The sequence below is a fragment of the Poecilia latipinna genome, unplaced genomic scaffold, assembly GCF_001443285.1.
Source record: "Poecilia latipinna isolate Pla-1442-1.1 unplaced genomic scaffold, P_latipinna-1.0 Scaffold1275, whole genome shotgun sequence".
NCBI lineage: Eukaryota > Metazoa > Chordata > Actinopteri > Cyprinodontiformes > Poeciliidae > Poecilia > Poecilia latipinna.
The window spans coordinates 11,341-33,388 of NW_015113891.1; the positions used below are offsets into that span (position 1 = coordinate 11,341).

The 22,048-nt window shown below is 36.3% G+C and overlaps 1 protein-coding gene across 3 annotated transcripts in view; it reads left to right on the plus strand.

Annotated features, from left to right (window-relative positions):
- Positions 1-260: 260 nt before the first annotated feature.
- The window catches only part of LOC106961181 (nectin-4-like), a 31,695-nt gene continuing 9,907 nt past the window's right edge, over positions 261-22,048 (plus strand). Inside the window, exons 1-6 of one of the 3 annotated variants that reach the window (XM_015054732.1) lie at positions 261-623; positions 8,843-9,043; positions 9,566-9,733; positions 13,326-13,604; positions 16,734-16,851; positions 20,710-20,861. In XM_015054732.1, coding sequence (XP_014910218.1) covers positions 581-623; positions 8,843-9,043; positions 9,566-9,733; positions 13,326-13,604; positions 16,734-16,851; positions 20,710-20,861 — 961 coding nt within the window. In that variant the 5' untranslated portion in view covers positions 261-580. The remainder of the gene's footprint in view (positions 624-8,842; positions 9,044-9,565; positions 9,734-13,325; positions 13,605-16,733; positions 16,852-20,709; positions 20,862-22,048) is intronic. The other 2 variants (XM_015054729.1, XM_015054730.1) reach the window with 2 other exon arrangements.

Consider the following 22,048-nt stretch of genomic DNA (forward strand, 5'->3'; position numbering starts at 1 on the left):
TACTGAAGTAATTGAGTAAATGTAACTAGTTTCTACCCAACTCTGCATATAGCATTTAAGTGACATTCCACCATTCTGATGAATAATTGATAAAATAATCAATACTGAAAATATTTTTTCATTCATTTTTAAATGTAGAATTAACCACTCAGGTATCATTTAGTGAATCTCCTCATTTTAAGAAACACTTACATTTTCACAGACACCTGAACGCGTCATTTGAACTTGGGCGGGGCTTATCCCGACAGGTGTAGCAGCGGCTCCAACCTGCCCAGGTTGCGGTGCGCCTCTGCGTGACGAGCGGACAGGTTTTTGTTAGACAAATACGCGCCGTGTTCCTTTCTGCTGCTGTAACAGTTTATTCCGCTCCTGCTGCAATTTGCATTCACCTGTAATGAAGTCAGCGCGGCTCCAAAGGAACGACATTCCCGTCCACTCGTGGGCAAATGTGAATTTTTAGACTAAAACCCCCGAAGAGGAGCTGAGGAAGAGGGAGAACGTCCTGGGCACGTTATGAAAGCTTAACATGATAATTTAAAAAGCCAAAAAGGGAAACTAAAAGTTCCAGTTCGGGGTACAGATGGAGTCGATGACCGGACTAATGCTTCTTCTGCTCCTTGTCGGTGAGCTTTCTTTGGAAATCTGATTAAACCGGTTCTGAGCTATGTAGTCCTGCTTTAAGGCTCAGACTTGAAAGGATTTAGATTTAATCTGATTTTAGTGCAAATATTCAGCAGAAATAACTTTTCATTTAATAAAAAACACGCAGATTGCGGTCATTTCAGGAGAAAACAGCGCGGTGGGTGTTAAAGTTGCTCCACTCGCTGCGTGACGTGTAAAGCTATTAAGATAAGAACTCAATTTCATTTTACTTTGGCTTTAATTTTGATTTGCACGCATTTTATTCAAACAAAGTTAAGTCTAAAGGCTGCTGGTGAGGTTTTAAATCTTCATTTTAAGGAATTTCAAAGTTAAACCTTCATGTTTTCAGTTGCTTTGTTTTAGAAACTCATCTATTTTTTCTACTTTTGTAGAGAAACAAACTCTCAGCCTGTTTGACAACTACTGCAGCTCGTAAAATGCTGCTGCTGCTGAAAGGCTTTCTGTTCCTGTTTGGGAGGTTTGCTTGTTTCCTCCTAACTTATTATTTAAGTATGTCTTGCATCTGACGTACCTGCCAACTTTTTATGATCGAAGAGAAAGAAAGTATTGGAAAAAAAGCTTTCTGCTTGCATTGTCTGAAACAGTTCCCTGCGTGTTTCGAGCTCTTATTATAGTTATTATGTTAATCTTCAGCTCTTCCCAGGCAGTGACGTTTGTTGTGAGTTGTTCTTGTTCAGGAAATTCTGCATATTCTTTATTTTTGTGGTGAGAACTTAAGAAATCCCGCATTTGTTCAGGTGTGGCTGCACAGAGATCATAATTACCTCAGGGAGCAAAAACATCTTGGAGATATTTTAGAGCGAAGTTTGGACTTGCTCCTTTTCTTATGCATTTCATAACCAGTTCTCTTTAAAAAATGTTTATTTTACTGTAATATGCACAGATATCTTCTGCATTATAAATAGTCAAGAGTATTTCTGAATTTTTAAGGAAATTTTAATATTTCGTAGTTGGGATTTGCATGTTGTTTTTTTTATTCTTTCACTCAGAATTTGAACAAAAATAATAGATAAAATGGGAATTTAGCTTAAAACTTTTAGCAATATGTTTTCAAACTGTCAAGTAAGTATATTTTTAATGCAGATTTACATTAAAAACAATGCAAATGTTTCTGAATAACTGCATTATTACTGCACCATTTCAGAACAATTATCTCAATGCACTTAAAAAATAAATCAAATTAATTTAGAGCCGATATAAATCAGCCCAGACTGTCCAGTTCAACCCAAATGATAAAATATTACCTTTTAATTCAAAGGATTATTTAATGTGAATGCCTGTTGCATTATGTTACTGTCTCCTACTGAGCAAGCATGTGGTGAAAGGGGAGAGAAACAACTAACATGAAACGGGTAGAAACCTCCAGGAGCAGCTGGGCTAAATGTGAGCGGCCATGTTTTTATAGCTGGTTGAGAGTTCAGAGGGCAGCAAAGACAAAATCATGGACAAATGGAGCTCCAACCTAAAACATATATGTTAATTGGTCCCAAGTAATTAAATGAAGTTAATCAAACTTACTTTTTTTATTTTTGTTTAACTAGGCAACTAAAGTAACTTGGATAAAGTTAATTTGATTACCTGTGACCAATTAATGCAGTACATTTAAGTTGGATCATCTGTTGTCTTTTGTCACTGAATGTAAAGATGAATCAGAGAAAATAAACACCGGTTAGAATTAGGGGAATATGTTTAATTTTGTGGGATCAAAAAGGTGAAAACCAAGCAGCAGACTGTTGGAGAAACTTCTTTTTTAGTTTTTTTCCTCAGCGCTCGCTGCTGAAATGTCCTAATGTTACATTGTGTGGGAGGTGTTGAAGAATGCAAACGTCCTCTTGCTGACATTTCCCACCCTGACATGAAGTAAAATCAACAGGGAGGTTAAAAATGTGTTTGTCAGTGTTGAGATGTAGCAGCTGATTGTGTGCAGGTTGGTGGGGTTTTTCTGCAGACCTGTGTTGTGTTTTCATCTATATTCTAGTAGATTGTGTAGTTTCAACACAGACGTATTTATCAGCAGGCTTAATCTGCTGTTTCTCCTGATATTTCATATCCTGAAGAGCTTATAAACACAGAAATGTTGCTGATACAGTTCAGTAAGCTCATGCTGGAGATCTTTAGTAGGACGTTTTGACTTGTGTTTGATGGAGACTGAGCCGTGGTGCTTCAAAACCTCAAGGATCAGCCCTTAAATTTTACACCAGCTCTGGAAGATCTGAAATATCTGAGATGTTTGTGTTGAATTTGAAAGGCTGTAAGACTCTGAGCTGTTTACCAAAAACAGACTTTAAAATGCAGAATGTCCTCTTAAGGTAACGTCACTCTGAATGTTTTGTTGAGAAATCAGCCTGACAGGATGATGGATTTTGCCTTAGAGTTCACATCGACGCTGAAAGAATCAGTGCTCTATTTTGTTGAAGTTGGTCGTTCCTGTTTGTTACTCCATCTGCATTCCTACGGCGTTTTTGTCCTCAACTTAAAGGTGACCTATTAATGCACAATTATACAACTGAAAAGCAAAAGTGGAGCCTCCTACTCAACCAATAAAAATGCAGCTAGTAGTTTCTGGATGGTAAGCAAATACCAAACTTGTCTTTTCCAGCAGCCATTGTACAGCGCAAACAGCAGTAAAACAAGCTGACCAAAAGTGCTGGAGCTCTTCTGAGTCTCTAGGAAACGTGAGGAAACCCGATGTGACTTTACAATCGGGAGGTTTTTGAAATGGCTGATTTTCCAGACACCAAAAAACATCTGGATGTTTTTGGAAGCAGCAAAAACCCAAATGGAAGTACAAAAAGGACAAAACAAACTTCCAAGAAACTTTTCAACAAGAAATAGAGGTCGCTTTAACGTCAATAATTTCTAAATATTGATGAAAAAGTACCAGGTATAAGTGAAATAATCTGTCAGCAGAAACATTTTTTCCATCAATATTAAGGAGTTGTTGACATTAAAGCAAGACTTATTTCTTGTTAAAAGGTTTCTTGGAAGTGAGTTTTGTTTTATTTAAAGTCCAGTAAGATATTTACACTAGAAACTAGATAGAAATCTTTCAATGACTGCACAAGTTTATGTGCAAAATAACTTCCTGCTATAAAAACTGAATTTGCATGAAGATGTTTTATACATTTTTTTAATCAGATAAAATGTAAAATTCTGTAACTAGAATATTTTTTTTTTCCATAAGAACTTTTTTATTTCGATGGCTTAAACGTGTTATCATGATAACCCCTTTAAAGCTTCTTTAGTTTTCCGGTTTTGGTGAAAATGACTAAAGAAAACTCACTCAGCTGTTTATTAGAAGATACTACAAGACAAACACGAAAGGCAGTTTATTTTGTTCACTTGCTTTAAAGCACAGAGAAGTGCTGTTAATAAAACATGTTTTCTACTCAGATCAGCGTAAACCCGCTCTATCAAACTGTGAGTTAAGTTGTTGCTGTCTGAACTCAGACGCCTGCAGGTAAAGTCGTGGATGTCCACGTAGTTCAGACGATGGAAGTTGTCTGAAGGTGCGACAGAATGCTGCCCGGGCGCATTCCTCCTTCTAAACATGAATCAGAGGTTGTTGTGCAACCGGCATCTTCCCGTTTTCATGACTAATTCTGCTGCTCGTCTCTTTTGTTTCCCTCCTCTGTGGTTTAAAGCCACCAGCAGAAACGAGGTCTGAGACTCTCGCTCCATTTAGAAGAAAAAATACTCTTATCAGGCTTTTGGTTTCAACAGGTGTGATAATCTCAGGTGTGATGGAGTTACTGTCACTCTGAGGGAACTGGGAAAGCCTGAAGGGCAGCTTTGTGAAGTCGTGTTTGTCTAGAGTGTGTGAACAGGGGTTAACTCTTCCTCTCCGTTTGCTGTTTATCTTTTTATCTTGTCTTTGGCTTACTCTAAAACCTCGTTTAATCTGAGTGTCCATCCAAGGTCTGTCTGTCTGTCTGTCTGTCTGTCTGTCTGTCTGTCTGTCTCTCTCTCTCCCCCTCCCTCCCTCCCTCCCTCCCTCCCCTGCACTGCACTGCAAAAACACAAAATCTAACCAAGAAATTTGGTCTGAGGTGGACAGAGTACCCACAAAATGTACTCAAGTAAGAGTAGTGCTACTTTAACATATTTTTAGTTGAGTAAAAGTAAAAAGTAGCCGTCCAAGAAATGACTCAAGTAAGAGTCAAAAAGTATTTACTCAACTTCTGAGTAACTGATCAAATCATCAATTAATATTTAAAAATTACATCATCAGGTGGAATAAAATATAAAGTTAAGAGGAAATTTTGGTATTGTAAGGATATAATTAATATAAATAATAAAAAATAGCAAAAGAAAATGTTTCCAAATCAGTTTCTTTCAATATAAAACTGATGAAACGTTAACAAAAACTGCAGGTGTGTCTCTCTGTGTTTGGTGAATTTCTGGTTAAAAAATGTTTGTTTTTCATTCAGTGGGTAGAAAATCCAGACGTTTTACTCAAGTAAGAGTAGAAATACTTCATAATAAAGTTACTCAAATAAAAGTAATGCATGCAATGTAGTAAAAATACTCCCAAAAGTAATATTTTTCAAAAAGTTATTCAAGTAAATGTAAGTGAGTAGATATAACTAGTTAAAACCAACTCTGGTTTAGTTTCTAGTGAAAATATGTTGGTAGAGTTAAAATAATACAAAAACTAACTTATAAGTAAGTTTTTAGCAAGACATAGCAGCTTGTTTTACATCACTAATTCCTTAATATTGATGAAAATGTAGTTTAGTTTCACTGGCAGATTATTTCACTTATAACTTGACATTTATCTCATATTATTAGTGAAATAATCTACCTTTAGATCTAGAACGTTTTCATCAATGTTAAGGAATTACTGATGTGAAACAAGAAGCTACTTCCTGCTGAAAACTTATTTATAAGTTAGTTTTTGTCTTATTTTAAGGGCAATAAGGTATCTGCCCTAGAAACTAGACAAAAATACCTGGTAATATGTTGTGTTTTGCAGTGCAGACTGACTTTTCGTCTCTCTGTGGGACATCTGGACATCCCAGATGTCCTTGCGTCCTTGCAGGATCCGTGGGATTTTGTGCCCAATATTGGCAACTCTGTAATCATTTATCGGGTTTGTGAATCAGTAACCAGAGAAGGAATAAACGTGTTCGTCCTAGAAATCAAAGTTCATTTGTTTGGTCTGAGTTTTTGATTCACCGCTCTCATGGTGAAATGCAACCTTTAACTGGTAAAAGCCACTAATGAGCAACAGAGCTGAGTTTCCGTCAGTCTTAAAAAACTAGAAAGAAGAAATAAAACTGCAACGTGCCTGAAAATGTCACCAGAGCTTCAAATTTGGGTTGAAATACTGAAAATATATAAAATCAAGTGAAATGATTGTTCAAAACTTTGTGTTTTAGTTATTGGGTTCAACATTTGATCTGTTTGTGCAGCTTTACTGGAAATGCAAAGTTAAAAAGGGAATTGAGTTAAATAAATTTGAGTTTTAACATACTGAGTAGAATCTGCAAAAGACCTTCTAAAAAGCACAAAGGAGACAAATGTCATGTCTGTGCAGTGAATACTAAAGAAAACTACAAGTTCATTCATTCAAGTTGAACATTTATGATATGAAATGACAATATCATCACAGGAAGTTCTCCTACATCAGTTTCTTCTTAGCACATCTGCTAATTATTAAAAAATTATTAAAATGCCGGGTATATTTGTGCATTAAAAACAGACTATTTACAATAAGGGATGAAAGGATTAATCAGATGAATTGATTATTGAAATAATTAACTAATTTAGTAATCAATTAATCATTGACTAGGCTATAGAAACTCAAAATAGGCAAATTTCTGTGAGAATAACAGCAGTAATTAAGACAAAACCGGACAAAATCTGTAAAAAAGTTCAACCAGGAGCTACACAAGTTTAACTTATTTTTGTTTTATTTCCTTTATTTATCCAGGTAAAACCATATTGAGATCCAGATCTCATTTTCAAGAAGGATGTGCAAAAAAACCAAACAAAATGAAAAAAACACTTCTATTAATCACCTTGTACTGTCCATTTATTAATCAGTTAATCCAAAATATAAACAACAGATCATCCCTGACTTATTAATGTTAAGTCAAGCAGAAACCGCTGAGCTTTTCACATGATGATGTAAAGTATTAAGTATTTATTAGCTGCAGATTCATCATTTGCTACAAATCATCAGGGAATGCTGTTACTGCATTTTCAGCAATAAAATGTTTATTTTCTTACTTAAAAATGACTTGAATTGTTTGTTTTTCAATATATTTCTAATATTGCATAATAAAGACTTAAAGTGCAAAATGTGCCAAGTTTTTATTTGATTAATTATCAGAATAATCAACTAACGTAATTATTAGTTTGCAACATGTGATGATAAAACGTTTCCGAGAAATAAGAGCAGGAATGTTCTTCAAAATGAGTAAAACTGAACAAATACCAACAAGGATGTGAAGATTATTTAGTCTTTTGAGAGCAGTGGTTGTTGTTAGGAATTAACAGCTGCTGGAAGGGGAAGGATCTCTGTTAATGCTCCGCTGTGCAGCTTGGATGCAGCTGATGGAGCTGTAAAGTTCAGCAGCAGCAGTTTTAAAGCCAGAAGAGACCAGATCTAGACACCAGGAAACTTTTCATTTAATTAAAAACATTAAGCCACTTATGAGTCTCAGTAATTATTGAGAAAACATTAGCTGGCACAAAACATCCTGATCCTGAGGCGGTGTGCCAAGATCATTTAGATTATGAGAATCGACCTCACTTCCTGTTGGGCAGATTTGCAGACAGTTTAAATGGGAAACAATCAGTCTGATGAAGATTAATGTCAAATATCGTGAAAATTGTGCAACACGTGATTGAAAGGTTCATAAATTGTTTCCCTAAAGTGATAATTGACCAAATACTGAAAAAAATCACCAAAAAACGCCAAACTCTGCAATATAAAATGATGTTTTTACATCATCGCTGTAACAAGCCCTGCAGAGATAAAACCACAGCAGTCACTTATGAGTGAGGAAATCAGGATTAGCAGTAAACCTTCTGCACTATTGTTCGCTTTGAAGCAGGAAAACCTTAATACGTCTTAAAATAAAAGACTTAACTCCATTTGAAGAGCCGTGCTTCAGTCTTGGCACACGTGCAGACCTTCCCTTCCTTTCTTTTAGGAGCGTGCGTGTTTTCTCCATGATGCTGAGGTCAAAGTCAAGCAGGTTGGGCGAAGCTCCAGCTGTGGCCTTTGGGAGTGTTTGTCTGTAAACAAATCTATTGAGCCTGTGCATCACTTCCTTTGTAAAACACTGAAGGAGAAAGTGACTCTCTTAACAGATCAAGTTTTCTTTGTTTTATAGTAGACATTGCATTTATGTAATTTGCATCGATAAAGTGAAAAACTCACTGAGTGATTAAGCATTTTTGATATTATGCAATCCTCTGATCTTTCCTGTTTTCTATTTGTGCAGAAGTTTTGGGTAATGCCCGTAAAGCGTTTACAAATTCTACTTTTATTTTGCAGAAAACAGGCATTAGATTTATAAGCAGAAAACGCTGCAGAGATCCAACAAATTCATCGTTCAACTTAAATTTAATGAAATTTCATGACTTGGAGGAATATTATGTTCTGCAAGTTATATTTAAAATACAGAACATCATTTTATCAATTTGCAAAAAAGATTTATTGAGAGAGATAGCATTTATAATCCGAGAGGAACAGATACTTTTTAATATCCCAAAATCAGATGTAGACAAATTGAAAATTTTATTTCAATTTAAGGAACAATATGCCAATTTTTACTTTTAAGAAAATAATGAAATATAATATTCTATCAAGGTATAATTATTCATTAGAGTGCTGTCTCATTACAAAGATAATATATATATTTTCTTACTATTACCTTTATATATATATGGGGAGCTTTTATCTTCAGACTTTTGTTTATGTCATCATGTGCCATTTTAATTTTAACCATTTTAATTTTATGTGAAATAAATAAATATTATTCAAAATAAACATAAAATGTCCTCAGTTCTGCAAGTGCAGCCACCTTTCCCTTTAGAATAAGTTCAGTTATCTGAATTTTGCAACACCTGGTTTTATCTTTCGGTGTCCTAGTTCAAGCATTCCTCCGATCAACTCGTAACACCTTTATCTCTGATTGATGACCCGTTTCTGTTTTCTCCTCAGCAGGATGCGTTCAAGGGGACTTCAGAGAGCCTCCGCAGCCCGACACCGACCTCCAGGGGTTCACTGACGCACAGACCAGACTCCCCTGCTGGTACCAGCCGGAGGCGGACCAGAGGATGGTGCAGGTCACCTGGGAAAAGGTGTTCCCCAACGGCACCAGCAGGCAAATCATCACGGCCCACTTTACTGAAGGGATTAAAGGTATTCGAACCCAGAATGTTCTTGCTGCAAAGCAACAGCTCTACCAACTGCGCCACTGTGCAACCCCTCATTTAATGCATATGTGTTAATTTTTTAAATAAAAATGTAAAAAATATGTTGCAATATTTCTTTTTTTGCTTGTCCAACAATGAACTTTAAGCACAATATTTTGATGAAGCAAAGTCTGATTTCTGTAGAAGAGAAATCTATAAATTATTGCAAATGTGAAACATAAAAATGGACAAAAAACTCCAGAATTTTCTTCTTTTAACAGCTTTTATTGTTGTGCAAAAAGAAATTTTTGATACAAGATGAAAAGTTCACTTAATCTTTGTGTGTTCATTAATTAAACTTAAACAGACAACTCAAAATAAACTCTTTGCTTCTTTAAGAGTACAAAATAAACTCTTTGCTTCTTTAAGAGTAAAACTCTTTCACTAACGGTGTAAAATAAGATTTGCTTTGTCCTGTAAAGGCTGAAGTTACTCAGTTTGACCTGTTTTTATAAAATTTTTCCTCCAGCGGTTGAGAACTCTGACCGGGTGATGTTTGAGACCTACAACCCGATTTCTGAGAGCTCAGCTTTGCTCATCAAAGTCACAAAGGTGTCAGACGCCGGCGTCTACCGGTGCCACATCGTCACCTACCCCCTCGGAAACTTCGACAGGACCATCAAGCTCACCGTGTGGAGTAAGTTTCACACCCTCCATTTCTCTGATGCATCTTGCTAATCACGTTTGGGTTGTTTGATAAAACCATAAAGAGAAGAGCCGCCAACTAGGGCGGTTTGATAATTTCATAATCAGGGCCATAAATCACTCGAAGAATTTATTCTATTTTGATGTAATTCATTGCAACAGTGTGTGAAAAAAAGTCTGGGATGATTGCAAAATGTTGGCCGAGAAAAGACCAGCAGTGAGAAATATCTACGATCTCATCTAATTTCAAGGAAAGACGCGGTGGACTGCTGAATTTATCCTAAAAATAAAAATCTGAAATGTGTGGCATGCATTTGTAAGCAGCCCTCCTTCCAGTCAAAACATTAAGAATACATATTTTCTGCAGTTACCGTATTTTCTAGACTATAAGACACATGTTTCAAAGTTTGTCTGAACCCGCTACTTATAGTTCAACGCAACTTATATATGTTTTTGCTTTTTCCTGTGTGACTTATAGTCTAAAAATTACGGTACCTTTATGTCTTAATGGTCCTAACTGGGAATTGTTTGCAGAATAATTCAAACTTCTGCAAACAGTAATTGATAAATCAATCTTGTTCTTCATTCAGTAAAATTACTCACATTGTGCAGAGAATCCAGACATTTCATACAAGCAAGATTAGCGATACTTCATGATAAAATTACTCAAGAAAAAATACTCCTAAAAAGATATTACTTCCAAAAATTACTCGAGTAAATGTAACTAGTTAACACCAAACTCTGACTTTCACAAACCAACTGGATTTATACTGGGATGAACTTACACACAGATGAACTAGGAGACATCTTCTGGGTGTTATTTAGGGGTATCAGAGTAAAGGGGAGTAAATACAAATGCTTGCCTCACTTCTATGTTTTTATTTTAGCTTATTGTAACATGAAGCAATAGGAAACAAATGAAAGGAAAAGCTTTTGCCAGGTGAAAATCTGGAGTAAACAGCCTGCAAACATGGAGGACAGTTTTTAAAACAGCAGTGGGATTCTGATTTAATCACTCAATTTCAAACATTTCACATAAAATTCAACCTCTGCGCCCTTTACTGAAATATTATTGCTACTGAAGGAACTTGAAAAAATAAAAACATTTAAGGAAAAAAATCATGTTGAGGAAACTGGTTTTCTTTGGCAAGGCTTTGCCATTGTGCCCCAGTATTTTCTTTAGAAAAACTAATTTATGAAGGTGGTATTACTATTTTTTTCACCTGGTGTCACATTTTTTGTGGCTTGTTTCCACTTCCTGAGTGGATCACATGAGGTAACATTTGAATCATCACAGGGTCTGTGGGAACGCGATGTTATCACTTCTGCTGCCAGTCATTGTCGGCAGCGATGCTCCGAGCTTAAGGGCTTGTTTTGGCACGCCTCGCATCACAAATCCACTCAGACCAGTAACTGACAACCTCAAGTCCTGAACAAGGTCCCTGAGCGTTGAAACATTCACTAATTTGCATGTAAAATGTCCGACGAAGACGTTATAATAACCTGGAACTGAACCAACCTGCTCAAGCAGACCGTAGAATATTAACACCATCACTTTAATTTATGCTAATATATGAATTTAAATGTTTTTTTTCCTGCAATCAAACCTTTGATCTATACCAGGGATGTCAAACTCAGTTTAATTTTGGGCCATATCAAAAATCTGAATGTTCTTAAAGGGCCGGTTGCGCCAGGATGTATTTATAAAGCCAATTAAACTGTTAATATATTAATAAATAGCTGTCCCTCCAGGATTTTCTGACAGTTTTTTTTTGTAATCAAAGTCACATATATGATGTTAAATGTGACTTTGTGTGAATTTTGAGGATTTGTGAAAAACTGGAGGGACGTATTGATGTAATTTGGAGTCTTGAGGGCCACATAAAAAGCTAAGGCGGACCAGATTTGGCCCCCGGGCCTCGAGTTTGACATGTGATCTCTACCAATCTGCTGGCTGCGGGTTTATTTTGCAGATGTGACGTCATTTATTTTGTGCTTTAAGAGATTAAACCATAACAGCAGTTGTTGTTATTGCTTTTTTTTTTTTTATAATCCAAAGGCATGTGCAGAGATTGATCAGATGTCAGATGATCATGACTTTCCTGTGAGTCATGGATTGGATTCAAAATAAAAACAAAAGTGTTTACGTGCAAATACATCTGGTGATGCTCCAAAATCCTGCCCAGGGTTCATTCTGATGAGCTTTTATGAAAAAGTGAGCGAGTTTCTGTTGAAACTGCTGAAATGAGACGAAACTCAATCCTAAACCTCACAGAAAACTTTGTAATTAAATCCTGGTGTTACTCGCTCCGATTACAAGCCTAAAAATCTGTGTGAAATGTAAATAAAAACCAGAATGGATCATCATGAAACCCAACTATTTATTTTCATAATGAAGGCACAAGATATTTCCTTTACCGTCTCTCTTCTTGTTTAATTACCATTAAAGGATTTTGTCCCCATTGTTGTGGACATTAAAAGTCTGTTTGTGACCTAAAAAAGGAGAATCATTTCAAATTAATGTGACAAACACTTTGCACAACAAAACTACTAATTAGTGTGAACATCCTCATTTTTAGAAGCACATTTTAAAATACATTTAGCATTCAGTCTCTGGTAAGAGACCGACGACATTTTGACTGAGAAATGATTCTCCTGTTTTAGTGATTAAAACATTAAATCCATTTTTTTACAGAATCTGTCTAGCAGACAACTGGAGGTTTTGTGTCACAACTGACTGATATTTGGTCTTTGTTATTTTATTTAAAGTGAATAAAATCTCACGAGTTTTATCTCATTAGAGGTAACCCCATGGCATGATGCTGCCTCCACCATGCCTCACTGAAGTATCTGGGTTCTTTTGGTGATGTGACGTGTTGGGTTTTTATTTTGCATAGGTGAATAATAATAATAATAATAATAATAATAATAATAATAATAATAATGAAAAATTTTAAGAATAATGATAAAATAATGAAAACAAAAGATTATAATAATGATTAAAAATGATTATAATGGAATAAAAAGATAAAAATAAATACAACAATAAAGAAAATAAAACTAACAATAAAATTAACATATAAACAAAAAAATAATGAAAATTACTTTAAAAAAATAAAATAATTACAATAATTCTGAAAACAAATAATAAAAAGTAATAAGGAAAATAAAGAAATTGTAATGAAAATAAAGAGATAAGTAAAGTAGTTAAAACTCCAATAAAAACTCCATTAATATAATATATTTCAGTTTCCACTGCAGACATTTGACTTTGGTAAAGTAGGGCAGGTGCAGGTGTGCTATTGCAAACTGGGCATTGTTTCCTAAAGCTGAACTTCCTTTAGGTGAACAGCAGCCATTGTGTCTGCACTGAAAACAATCTATGAGGCTAAAATGTGAACAGTAACCTCCTTATGTTGGCTGAAAAGCCAGGAATACCATTTGAATGCATCATCTGTGGACAATCCCTAAAATAAAACAAAAAGTATTTCTGGTCAGTGTCGCCCTGCAGTATCACTTAAAGCTTAGAAAACAAACATGAGCTTAAAAATACTAACCAGCAAATATCTCCCTGCTCTCCTTAGTGCTGCCCATCACCGCCGTGGAACTGGAGGACCTGGTGGAAGGCCAGGCGTTTGGCGTTGTCGCCACCTGTCGGGCCGTGGGCTACCCCAAACCCGGGCTGTCCTGGGACACCGAGCTGCCCGGCTACTCCAGGAACCACACCGGGGAAGACGGGAAAACATTCATCCAGTACTCGCTCCACCCGCTGCGCAGCATGAACGGCAAGAAGCTGGACTGCTTGGTGTGGCATCCCAGCCTGAAGGAACCGCGCAGGGTCGCTAACCACCTGGTGGTCCAGTGTGAGTACAGAACCGACGAACCAGTCAGGTCCAGTTAGGACTTCCAAGTTACGAGTCTGTTACTGCGGAGAACTGGCTACAAAGTCGAATCATTAAACATGAATCACTTAAAGGGGGTCCATTATGAAAAATTCTTATTTAGTATGTTTTTATGCTTCCATTTGAGTTTCTGCTGCTTCTAAAAAACAGCAAAGTGCTTAAAAAAACAACAGGATGTTCTTTGGCAAAAACCTTTTTGGTGTCTGGAAACTGAGCGATTTTAAAAACCTCCCAATTGTTAAGTCAGTCAGTGGGCATTAACTATCTTATGTAATATTATAAATACATTAAAAAATGCAAATAAACAAACAACTAAATCTATTTCTATAATACAATAAGCATTTTATTCCCTAAAATGCAATAACATCATTCTTTTAGTGAATGTTTGATCGTTTGTGGCAAAGGATGCATCTGCAGTAAAAAAAAACCTTTCAATATTGTGAAGATCTCAACCCTTTCTGCTTGACTTATCAATACAGTGCAAGACTGATCAGTTGATTGTTTTTTGAATTAATCGATTAATAATTGGATAAAAGGTGCTTAATAGGAGAAGTTAAAATCAGGCTGAGTCCTGACCTTTGTATTCACAGACAAAGGTCATGCATGTACATTTTTAATTTTAATTACTGCTTTCAGTATGTTGTTTTTCAGAAATTGGTGTTTTTAGAATCTGTAAACTATTAATAAATTACTAAATTAATCCCATTAATTGTTTCAACCCTTATTCATGTTAGACTTGAGATCGAGATCCATCTTTCTCTCGTAAAGTTGTGACCATGGCGTGCTTCAGTGTGTAGTTTTACCTGCTGTTGACTCTCAAAACAAAACAGTAATTATGTTTGTGGTGATTCTTTTGTTGGCATTTAGATTAACTAGAGTTCACAGCCGGATTCCTAGAAGGAATTTTTTATTGCTTTTAACAAATATGCCCAAACTTTTTCTGTTGTCACAGCAAAGTGAGAAGATTTGTTCCACTACATTTTTACATGTTCAGTTATGCAATGTTAGAATATCATTTACAGCTCTGGAAAAAATGAAGAGACCATTTAAAATGATCAGCTTCTCTGATTTTACTTTTTATAGGTTTATGTTTGAGTAAAATGAACATTGTTCCTTTATTCTATGAACTACTGACAACATGTCTCTGAAATTTCAAGCAAACATTTTGTATTTATTAACAGAAAATGAGAAATGGAAGAGATGCAGTGCTGTCAGACATCAAATGGTGCAAAGAAAACAAGTTTGTATTCATTTAGAAACAACAGCACTAATGTTTTAACTCAGGAAGAGTTCAGGAATCAATATTTGGTGGAAGAACCAGGAGGTTTATAATGTGGTTCAGTGCTGTGGGCTCTCAGTTTTTTCCAGCTGTAGTTCCTGAACTGAATCCTGCCTGCTGAACTCTCAGTGATGATCAAGTCTGGAGCATCAGCGGCTTACAGAGGCTTCAGCCTTCACACTGACTGCGTTAACGTACTAATCTGGCTGCAGCCGGCATCAAAATGGGTGTTTTCTTCCTTTAGCGAAACCTAAGGGTGGAAAATGAGTTTTAAATGACTGAGCGACTGTTTAAACCTTTCTCTGGGCTCTGAGCCAGCTTTGTTCAGATCTTCCTGTGTCCTCTGTCCTTGAATCATATTTATTCAGCCTCGGTTGTCGTTCTGTGGAAGTAAGTGAGAACTAAATGTTCGTCGGTAATGACAGATCAGATTATGTCCAGGGAAAATGTGGACATGCTCCGACCTTGACTTTTTTTTTTTTGTAGCCATGCTAACTTTTTAGCATCTCTGTGTTATAGTTAGTGTTTGGTTTTGGATTTGATGTGACTGGCAACTTTAAAGGTGTGGATGTGATTCATGAACTTGATGTCTTTGGAGTTTCCCACTCTGGTACACCAGAAATTAGCATGAACTGATAAAATATATAAAAATCAAACATCCAGTTTTCCTGGATTTCTACCTGAACAAAGATTTTCCAGACTGGCAAACTGCATTGCGGATTGGATGAAAGCAGAATTTGAGTAGTTGTATTGTGATTTTCCTCCACTATGCTTAAGATTTGATCTTCACTTGGGATTTAACAGCAAGATTCAGTTCATAAACTACATGACATTGTAACTTTGCATGACTGAATGTTTAAAAATGTTGCAGAACAGATCTTCCCGTATTGTCACAGCAGCAGGAAAGGCTTGGTCTTAACAGGTAGTCATCATGAAGGCTTCCTTCAAGGATCTATTTTAAGAGTTGGCTGCAGGTAAAGCTGCAGTGGTGGCTTATGAGAGAAGGATGAGATCAAGTTCTCCAGTCGAATCGGAATCAGTAAATAGAAGGGAATTCAAATGAAGAGATGGAAATGAAATATTTGACTATGAAATGTAAAAACTGGATGCAGATGATTATTTTTCTTTTTTAAACCATTCTCTGATGTGAAGTAGAAATTAAATATATACCAGAAAGACACAAACAGCGAGGATATTTCAGCTCTGTCAATCACTCCTAAGTGTGGCACTGCTCTCTCTCTCTCTCTCTCTCTCTCTCTCTCTCTCTCTCTCACCTCTTTGCTCTTTGGTTCGCTGCAGCTAGCACAGCATGTTATGAATGCTAAGCTAGTTGATGAACGGTTTTTCTGTTGCGATAAGTTGTTTCTCTGCCATTAACACATTTAGCATCGAGTACATGAGATTGATTGACGACACTGAGACCCACCTCCTGGCTTTGATTGGTTGTTTTTTGTGCATTTCTTTAGACGTCATTAGCAGCTCAGGGAGAAGGTGGAGTAGATTGATCTTTTCACAGATTATCTGTCTCATATTACACTGTCTTGACATGGTGACAGTTTTAACAAACACAAAAAACAGATTTAAAAAATAAATAAAAGTTACACACTGCACCTTTAAAAGTTGTCCTCTCCTAAAGGTTCACAAGGTTTTGCTTTTTTTTCTATAATTCCTTGCCTTTGTTTTCTTTTAATTGGTTTTACTTCAACAACTGTTTCAGTTTAATTTCACTCACTTGCTGAAACCTCTTTCTCTCTTAGAAAGAAGTTGCAGTTTAATTTTTTAAAACTACAATGCTTGCTTCTTTGTTTCAGACCCCCCAGATCCCATCATCTCCAGTTCCCCCAGTAACTGGCAGGTTGGTTTGCAGAAGGCCGAGCTGGTGTGCGAAGGCAGGGGAAACCCAACACCCCAGAATGTCATCTGGACTCGGTACCATCATCATATCACACAAACCTACATTTTACCTCTGCCAATTACATGTTAATTTAGCACCCTGCAGTGCTAAATTGCTCTTTATGTGCTGCAGGAATGTGGCTGAAAACAATTATATGTTACACACTGGTACAAAACAAAGCACTCGAGTTTAAAGTGGGACGACTTTTTCTGCTCGATTTGCTGCGGAAATCAAAAGCCGTGGTGTCGAGTTGCGAAATGTGAAGTGAGACTTTCTGGGGCAGGAGACGTTTTCACACGAGGGATGGAACCAGCGACATGGGGAAGAGCAGGAGACGCAAACTAAGCACTTAATCACAGAGCGATGCTTTAAATATCACTCTAATGTCTGGTAAAAACACAGGGTCTGTGCTTTAATTAGAGACACCGTACCAGCCATTACATCTCTGCATGTGCGCATAGCAGTCGAATGCAGGGTGGAAAATCTTTAAACAGGAGACAACCTTTAGATATTAAAAAATAATGACATAATCAGATGCAAACGTCCCAACTTGCCCATCAGTAATCAGATATAAAAATATTATCAGTCTTCTTACATAACCAGTGCAGAGAGGTCTGCCAAACTCCACCTTTAAGATTTAATCCGATGTGTTTCAAGAAGAAAATATGCCATTTATGAGGAAGTTAGTCTAAAATGAGAGAATAATGTTAAAGCTTATGCAATATTGAACTTGCACATTCTGCTTTCTATTTAAAATTAGTACATTTATCTGAAAAGGTGCAGCTTAACGTCATATTAGGCAGCAGACATAAAGCTTACAATTCTATATTTTTAAACCTGTTGCTGATGGAAAGATTGCAGACTGTCAGCTTTTCTGACTCGTCTTCGATCTAGGTTAATTTTTTGTGCATTATTCACTCTACAGTAATTTTTATAGGTAATTAAATTTTTTTATGTAGTTGCCTATATTTTTTTATTTATTTTAGATTTCATAAGCTTGAAAAACCTTATCTTTGCAAAAAATCTATCGCACTTCAGAAATTACAAAGTGAAGAGGTTCCAGTCAAGATCTGAGTGATTTAAGATTTAACATTTGCAGATATTGAGTTCTAATCAGATACTGCACAAATCTTAATAAAGGAATGGTACTGGATGTATTTGAGAACTCTGTGGTTTTAAAGTTCACAATATCCCTGTTTCAGGAGCGTAAACTTGCTTATTTACAAATTTTAAGAAGTAAAAAAAAAAAACAGGTGCAACGTACATTTATGACATGCTTAATTTGCTTAATTTAATATAAAACGCATAAAAGCATATAAAACCTGGAAATATTTAAGACTTCCTAAGACTCAGAAATGAAATTTATGAATTAAATGATTTTGTAACCCTGCAAAAATCCTGATATTTCAACATAAACAGAGGGTTTGCAAGTTAGCGTCAATGCTGCTCCAACCGAGTTGGACATCTTAAAATATTCAGTTTGTTCCTGCAACTGATCCCCTAAAACACACAAAGCTTTTAAATGTCCTTCTTTAGATATATTTGACCCAACACATACAGCTTCACTGCCTAATAAATTCATTTCTTTCCTTCTTCTGATGATTGTTTTCATGTTGTGCAGTTAGCTGAAGAGCTAAGCTAACGCTACTCTCTGTTTTCAGTGCAGTTCCAGTTAACTGTGAGGACAAAATATACAAAAAAAAGTTGTTTTCCTGCTTCAAATACTTTACCATTTTCTTTTAAATTCCAGTTGGTGAACAAAAACAGACACAGAGCTGCAGCAGCCAGCACAATAAGAACTTTGTTAGGGTGAAACCCATTAATTTGTTTAGCTAGTTCAACAAAATGATTCACTGACCTCTGTGTCATCCAGCCAGCTTTCATCTACATGGTCATTCATCTGTCTGATTACTGGAGTACTACATTTATCTAAGGCTGCAGCCGAATAACTGAGGCTCTTTGTTTAGCAGATGCAGGAAGTATATTTATGTCGCTACTCTTTCGTTTTGGAATGGGGAAAAACGTTTGGCCTTTTTCTTTCTGTTAACGGGGCCAGTCCAGAGAGACATCACCCCACAGACCATCAGGACCGAACGGTGTACAAACGTACACCATTTCCAAACTAGTCACACTGTAAAACCACAATTTTGATCTGTTGTTTGATTATAATTGTCTGTAAATCGATGAAACCAATTTTTAAAAGAACCTGAAGCATTCTGGTAGCTGCTACAGTCTTTTTTATTTCAATGGGAAAATCTTTATAAAGATTGAAAAACCCTGCCTAATTTGTAAACTCCATAAAAAAATGTTTATGGTTATTTTGTAAGCTGAAGACACATAAATACGCTGTAATTTTACAATATTTGCTGCACTGACTGCAGAGAGGAGACCAACAACATGTGTAAGGAGTTGACTTTCCTGACAGAATCAGTTCCGGATATTTCTAAATTAATTATAACCATTTGTTATTATATTCATATATAAACACTGTAACTTCTGGTATCATAACTTTAAAGTGAAACTACTGCAAAGTAAAACAATATTTGGAAAATGTTCTGTCAAACTTGGTTGTCTGGCTTTGCAGGTCTGCAGTGTAGCACCACAGTTTCCTCCCTCCTTCTTTTGTTTGTGTTGTTTCACATTTTTGCTCTTTACAAAAACTTTGACTGGAGTGTTTTTATTGTGTGTCTTTAAAAATCTAACTTTAATAAAAGTTATTAAGGCAGTTTAAAAAAAATGCTTAAAAATGTGTTGCATGTTGCACATGAGATTTCACATGTGGAAAACATCCATCTATCCATTTTCTACACTCGGTTAACCCTTGCAGTGGTTAATTAGTGATTTATTTCTCCATCACACAGATGGAGAATAATTCCTACACGCATAAAAGATATTTAGAATGACAATTTATCATAATACACAAGGCTTAGAACTATACAAAGAAAACAGATCATCCAAAAAAAAAAAATTAAATATGCAAGTATACAACATGCACAGTCCACAAAAAGAGGCTACAGTCAAGTTTTAATCCGGTATCTTGTTGTTGCATGTTTAAAAACCGAGTTATTGAATGGTTTGTAGAAGCATGAAATGACTTGTAACCCAGAAAATGCAACAGCTTCACAGTTTCTGACCCTTACTGTGAATTTGCTGATGTGAATGCTACGTGTCCTGTAGTAACGCTCCACTGACCGCTTGGTTTCACTCGCGGCTGTGCACAACAATAAACTCCAACCCCGATGTGATGATAACTTGCTGTCAAAGATGAACTTTGTGAAACTAAAGGTAGTTGCTGAATGTAGATTATTCGTCAGATAAAATATTCCTGCGTGACTTTATCATAAAAGGCTGGTCAGGGAAGCTAGGTGGGGCTCTGAGGTGCGAAACATGAGCCTGCTCCAGTTTTAGTGGGGGGTAAAGCAGTGGTTAAAGAGCCACTGCAGCTCAGGGAAACCAGCTCAGCAACCTGAACCGTCTCAGTGGACCTGATCAGAAACTGACGCTCCATTATGTGACTGTGATGCCTCTTCAGCTGCACAGTATCCAGTCTGCATGCAGCCACTGGTCTTTATATAGACTGTTTGGATGGCTGGGCTGCAGGTTTTGGTTCAGATGCATGTGAAAGGGTTACCTGACGGTAATCTTTTGTGTTTATTTGGAATGATTTCTTCCGTGATATAAACCAACTATTGTTACGTTTTAAGCTGTTGCTCAACAAAGGCCAAAACTGGAATGCATGTTTACCCTCTGCTCCATCTTCATTTTCCATTTGCTGAAGCGAGTCGCACCTTTTGTTGTTTCAAGTCGTGAGTCATGCATTCTGTGTGGTTCACCCCTCGCTGACATCTCTCCAAATTGGCTTGACATTTTCTTATTATTATGGTTATCATCAGGAGAGGAGAAGCTCTGCCGGATGGGGTGTCTGTGGTTGGAGAAAAGCTCGTTTTCGGACGGCCCGTCCAGTTGAATGACAGTGGGACGTATGAGTGCACGGTGAAGAACACTGTGGGATCTGGAAAAACACAGTTTAGATTGGCTGTATCAGGTAAGACCTGGGAATCTCTTCGCATTGTACCAAATAAAAAAAGACAACAAAATTAGACAGTTTTATCCTATCTAGACTTGTATGAGTTTGCTGCCCCCTTGTGGTGAATCTGTAGTATCTACAGATATAGTTGCATAAGATTTAAAGTATTAAATGTTTTTTCACCTTTAAAGAAAAGTACATACAAGATTGCAATATAAGTTTGCCAATATGTCAGAAAGAAATAAAACAAGGTTTTCAATTTATTTTTGCAAATAGAAATCTGAAAAGTGTGGCATGCATTTGTATTCAAGCCTGTTTATTCTGATACCTGTTAATGAAATCAAATGCCTTCAGAAATCTCCAAATTACTAAACTTTTCTTTAAATTTTGTGTGAATTTAACTATTTGTTGAAAGTGTCTGAGTTTTATTAGAGAACAGAAATGAATAAAAATCATCATGAATTTAAAATAACACATCAGACAGGCCAGGGGGATATTTATGAGAGGTTTTACAGGTTACAAGGTTATATTCAGGTTATATCTCTGACCAAGTAAAATAAAAAAAAGAAGGAAGTATAACATGATTATTTAAAGTTTGGATTAGTTTTTTTGGAGGGTAAATTAACTGCAGTCGCAGCAGAAAGTAATTAATACTTTTAGCACTGTGAATGACTGAGCAGCTGAAGCATCATATCATTTGGCATTACACAACTAAAGCAGGTAAAACCTGCAACATCAGTAGCTGCGTTTCTGTTACAAATGTGCACAAAAGTTTGTCAGTATTTTGATCATGTAAAAAAAAACAACACAATTTTGCAGCTACAGTGTTTCATTTAAATAAGAAACACAATTAAAATCACATGTGAATGACTTTATCCACATGCTAAGAAATTTAAAAAAAATCCAGCCCCATCATCCTCCTCCCACTTCCTGTTGATTTCTTTTTCATGGTTTGCACCAGTAGCAACATCTTGTTTGTCATCATGTGACTTGTGTGCAAAATAAACCAAATTTGAAAAGAATACCTAAAAAAATACTGCAAAATCCAAATCATTTTGGCAAAATAGTTTTTTTTCTGAATTTGCATGTTTCTATTTTGTCAAATTGCACGATTATATGGAACATCAAGCATAGCAACAGCAAAATGTTGAGGGAAAATGGCAGCATCATGCTGGGGGAAAGATGGCTAACCCTATCCCTTACCC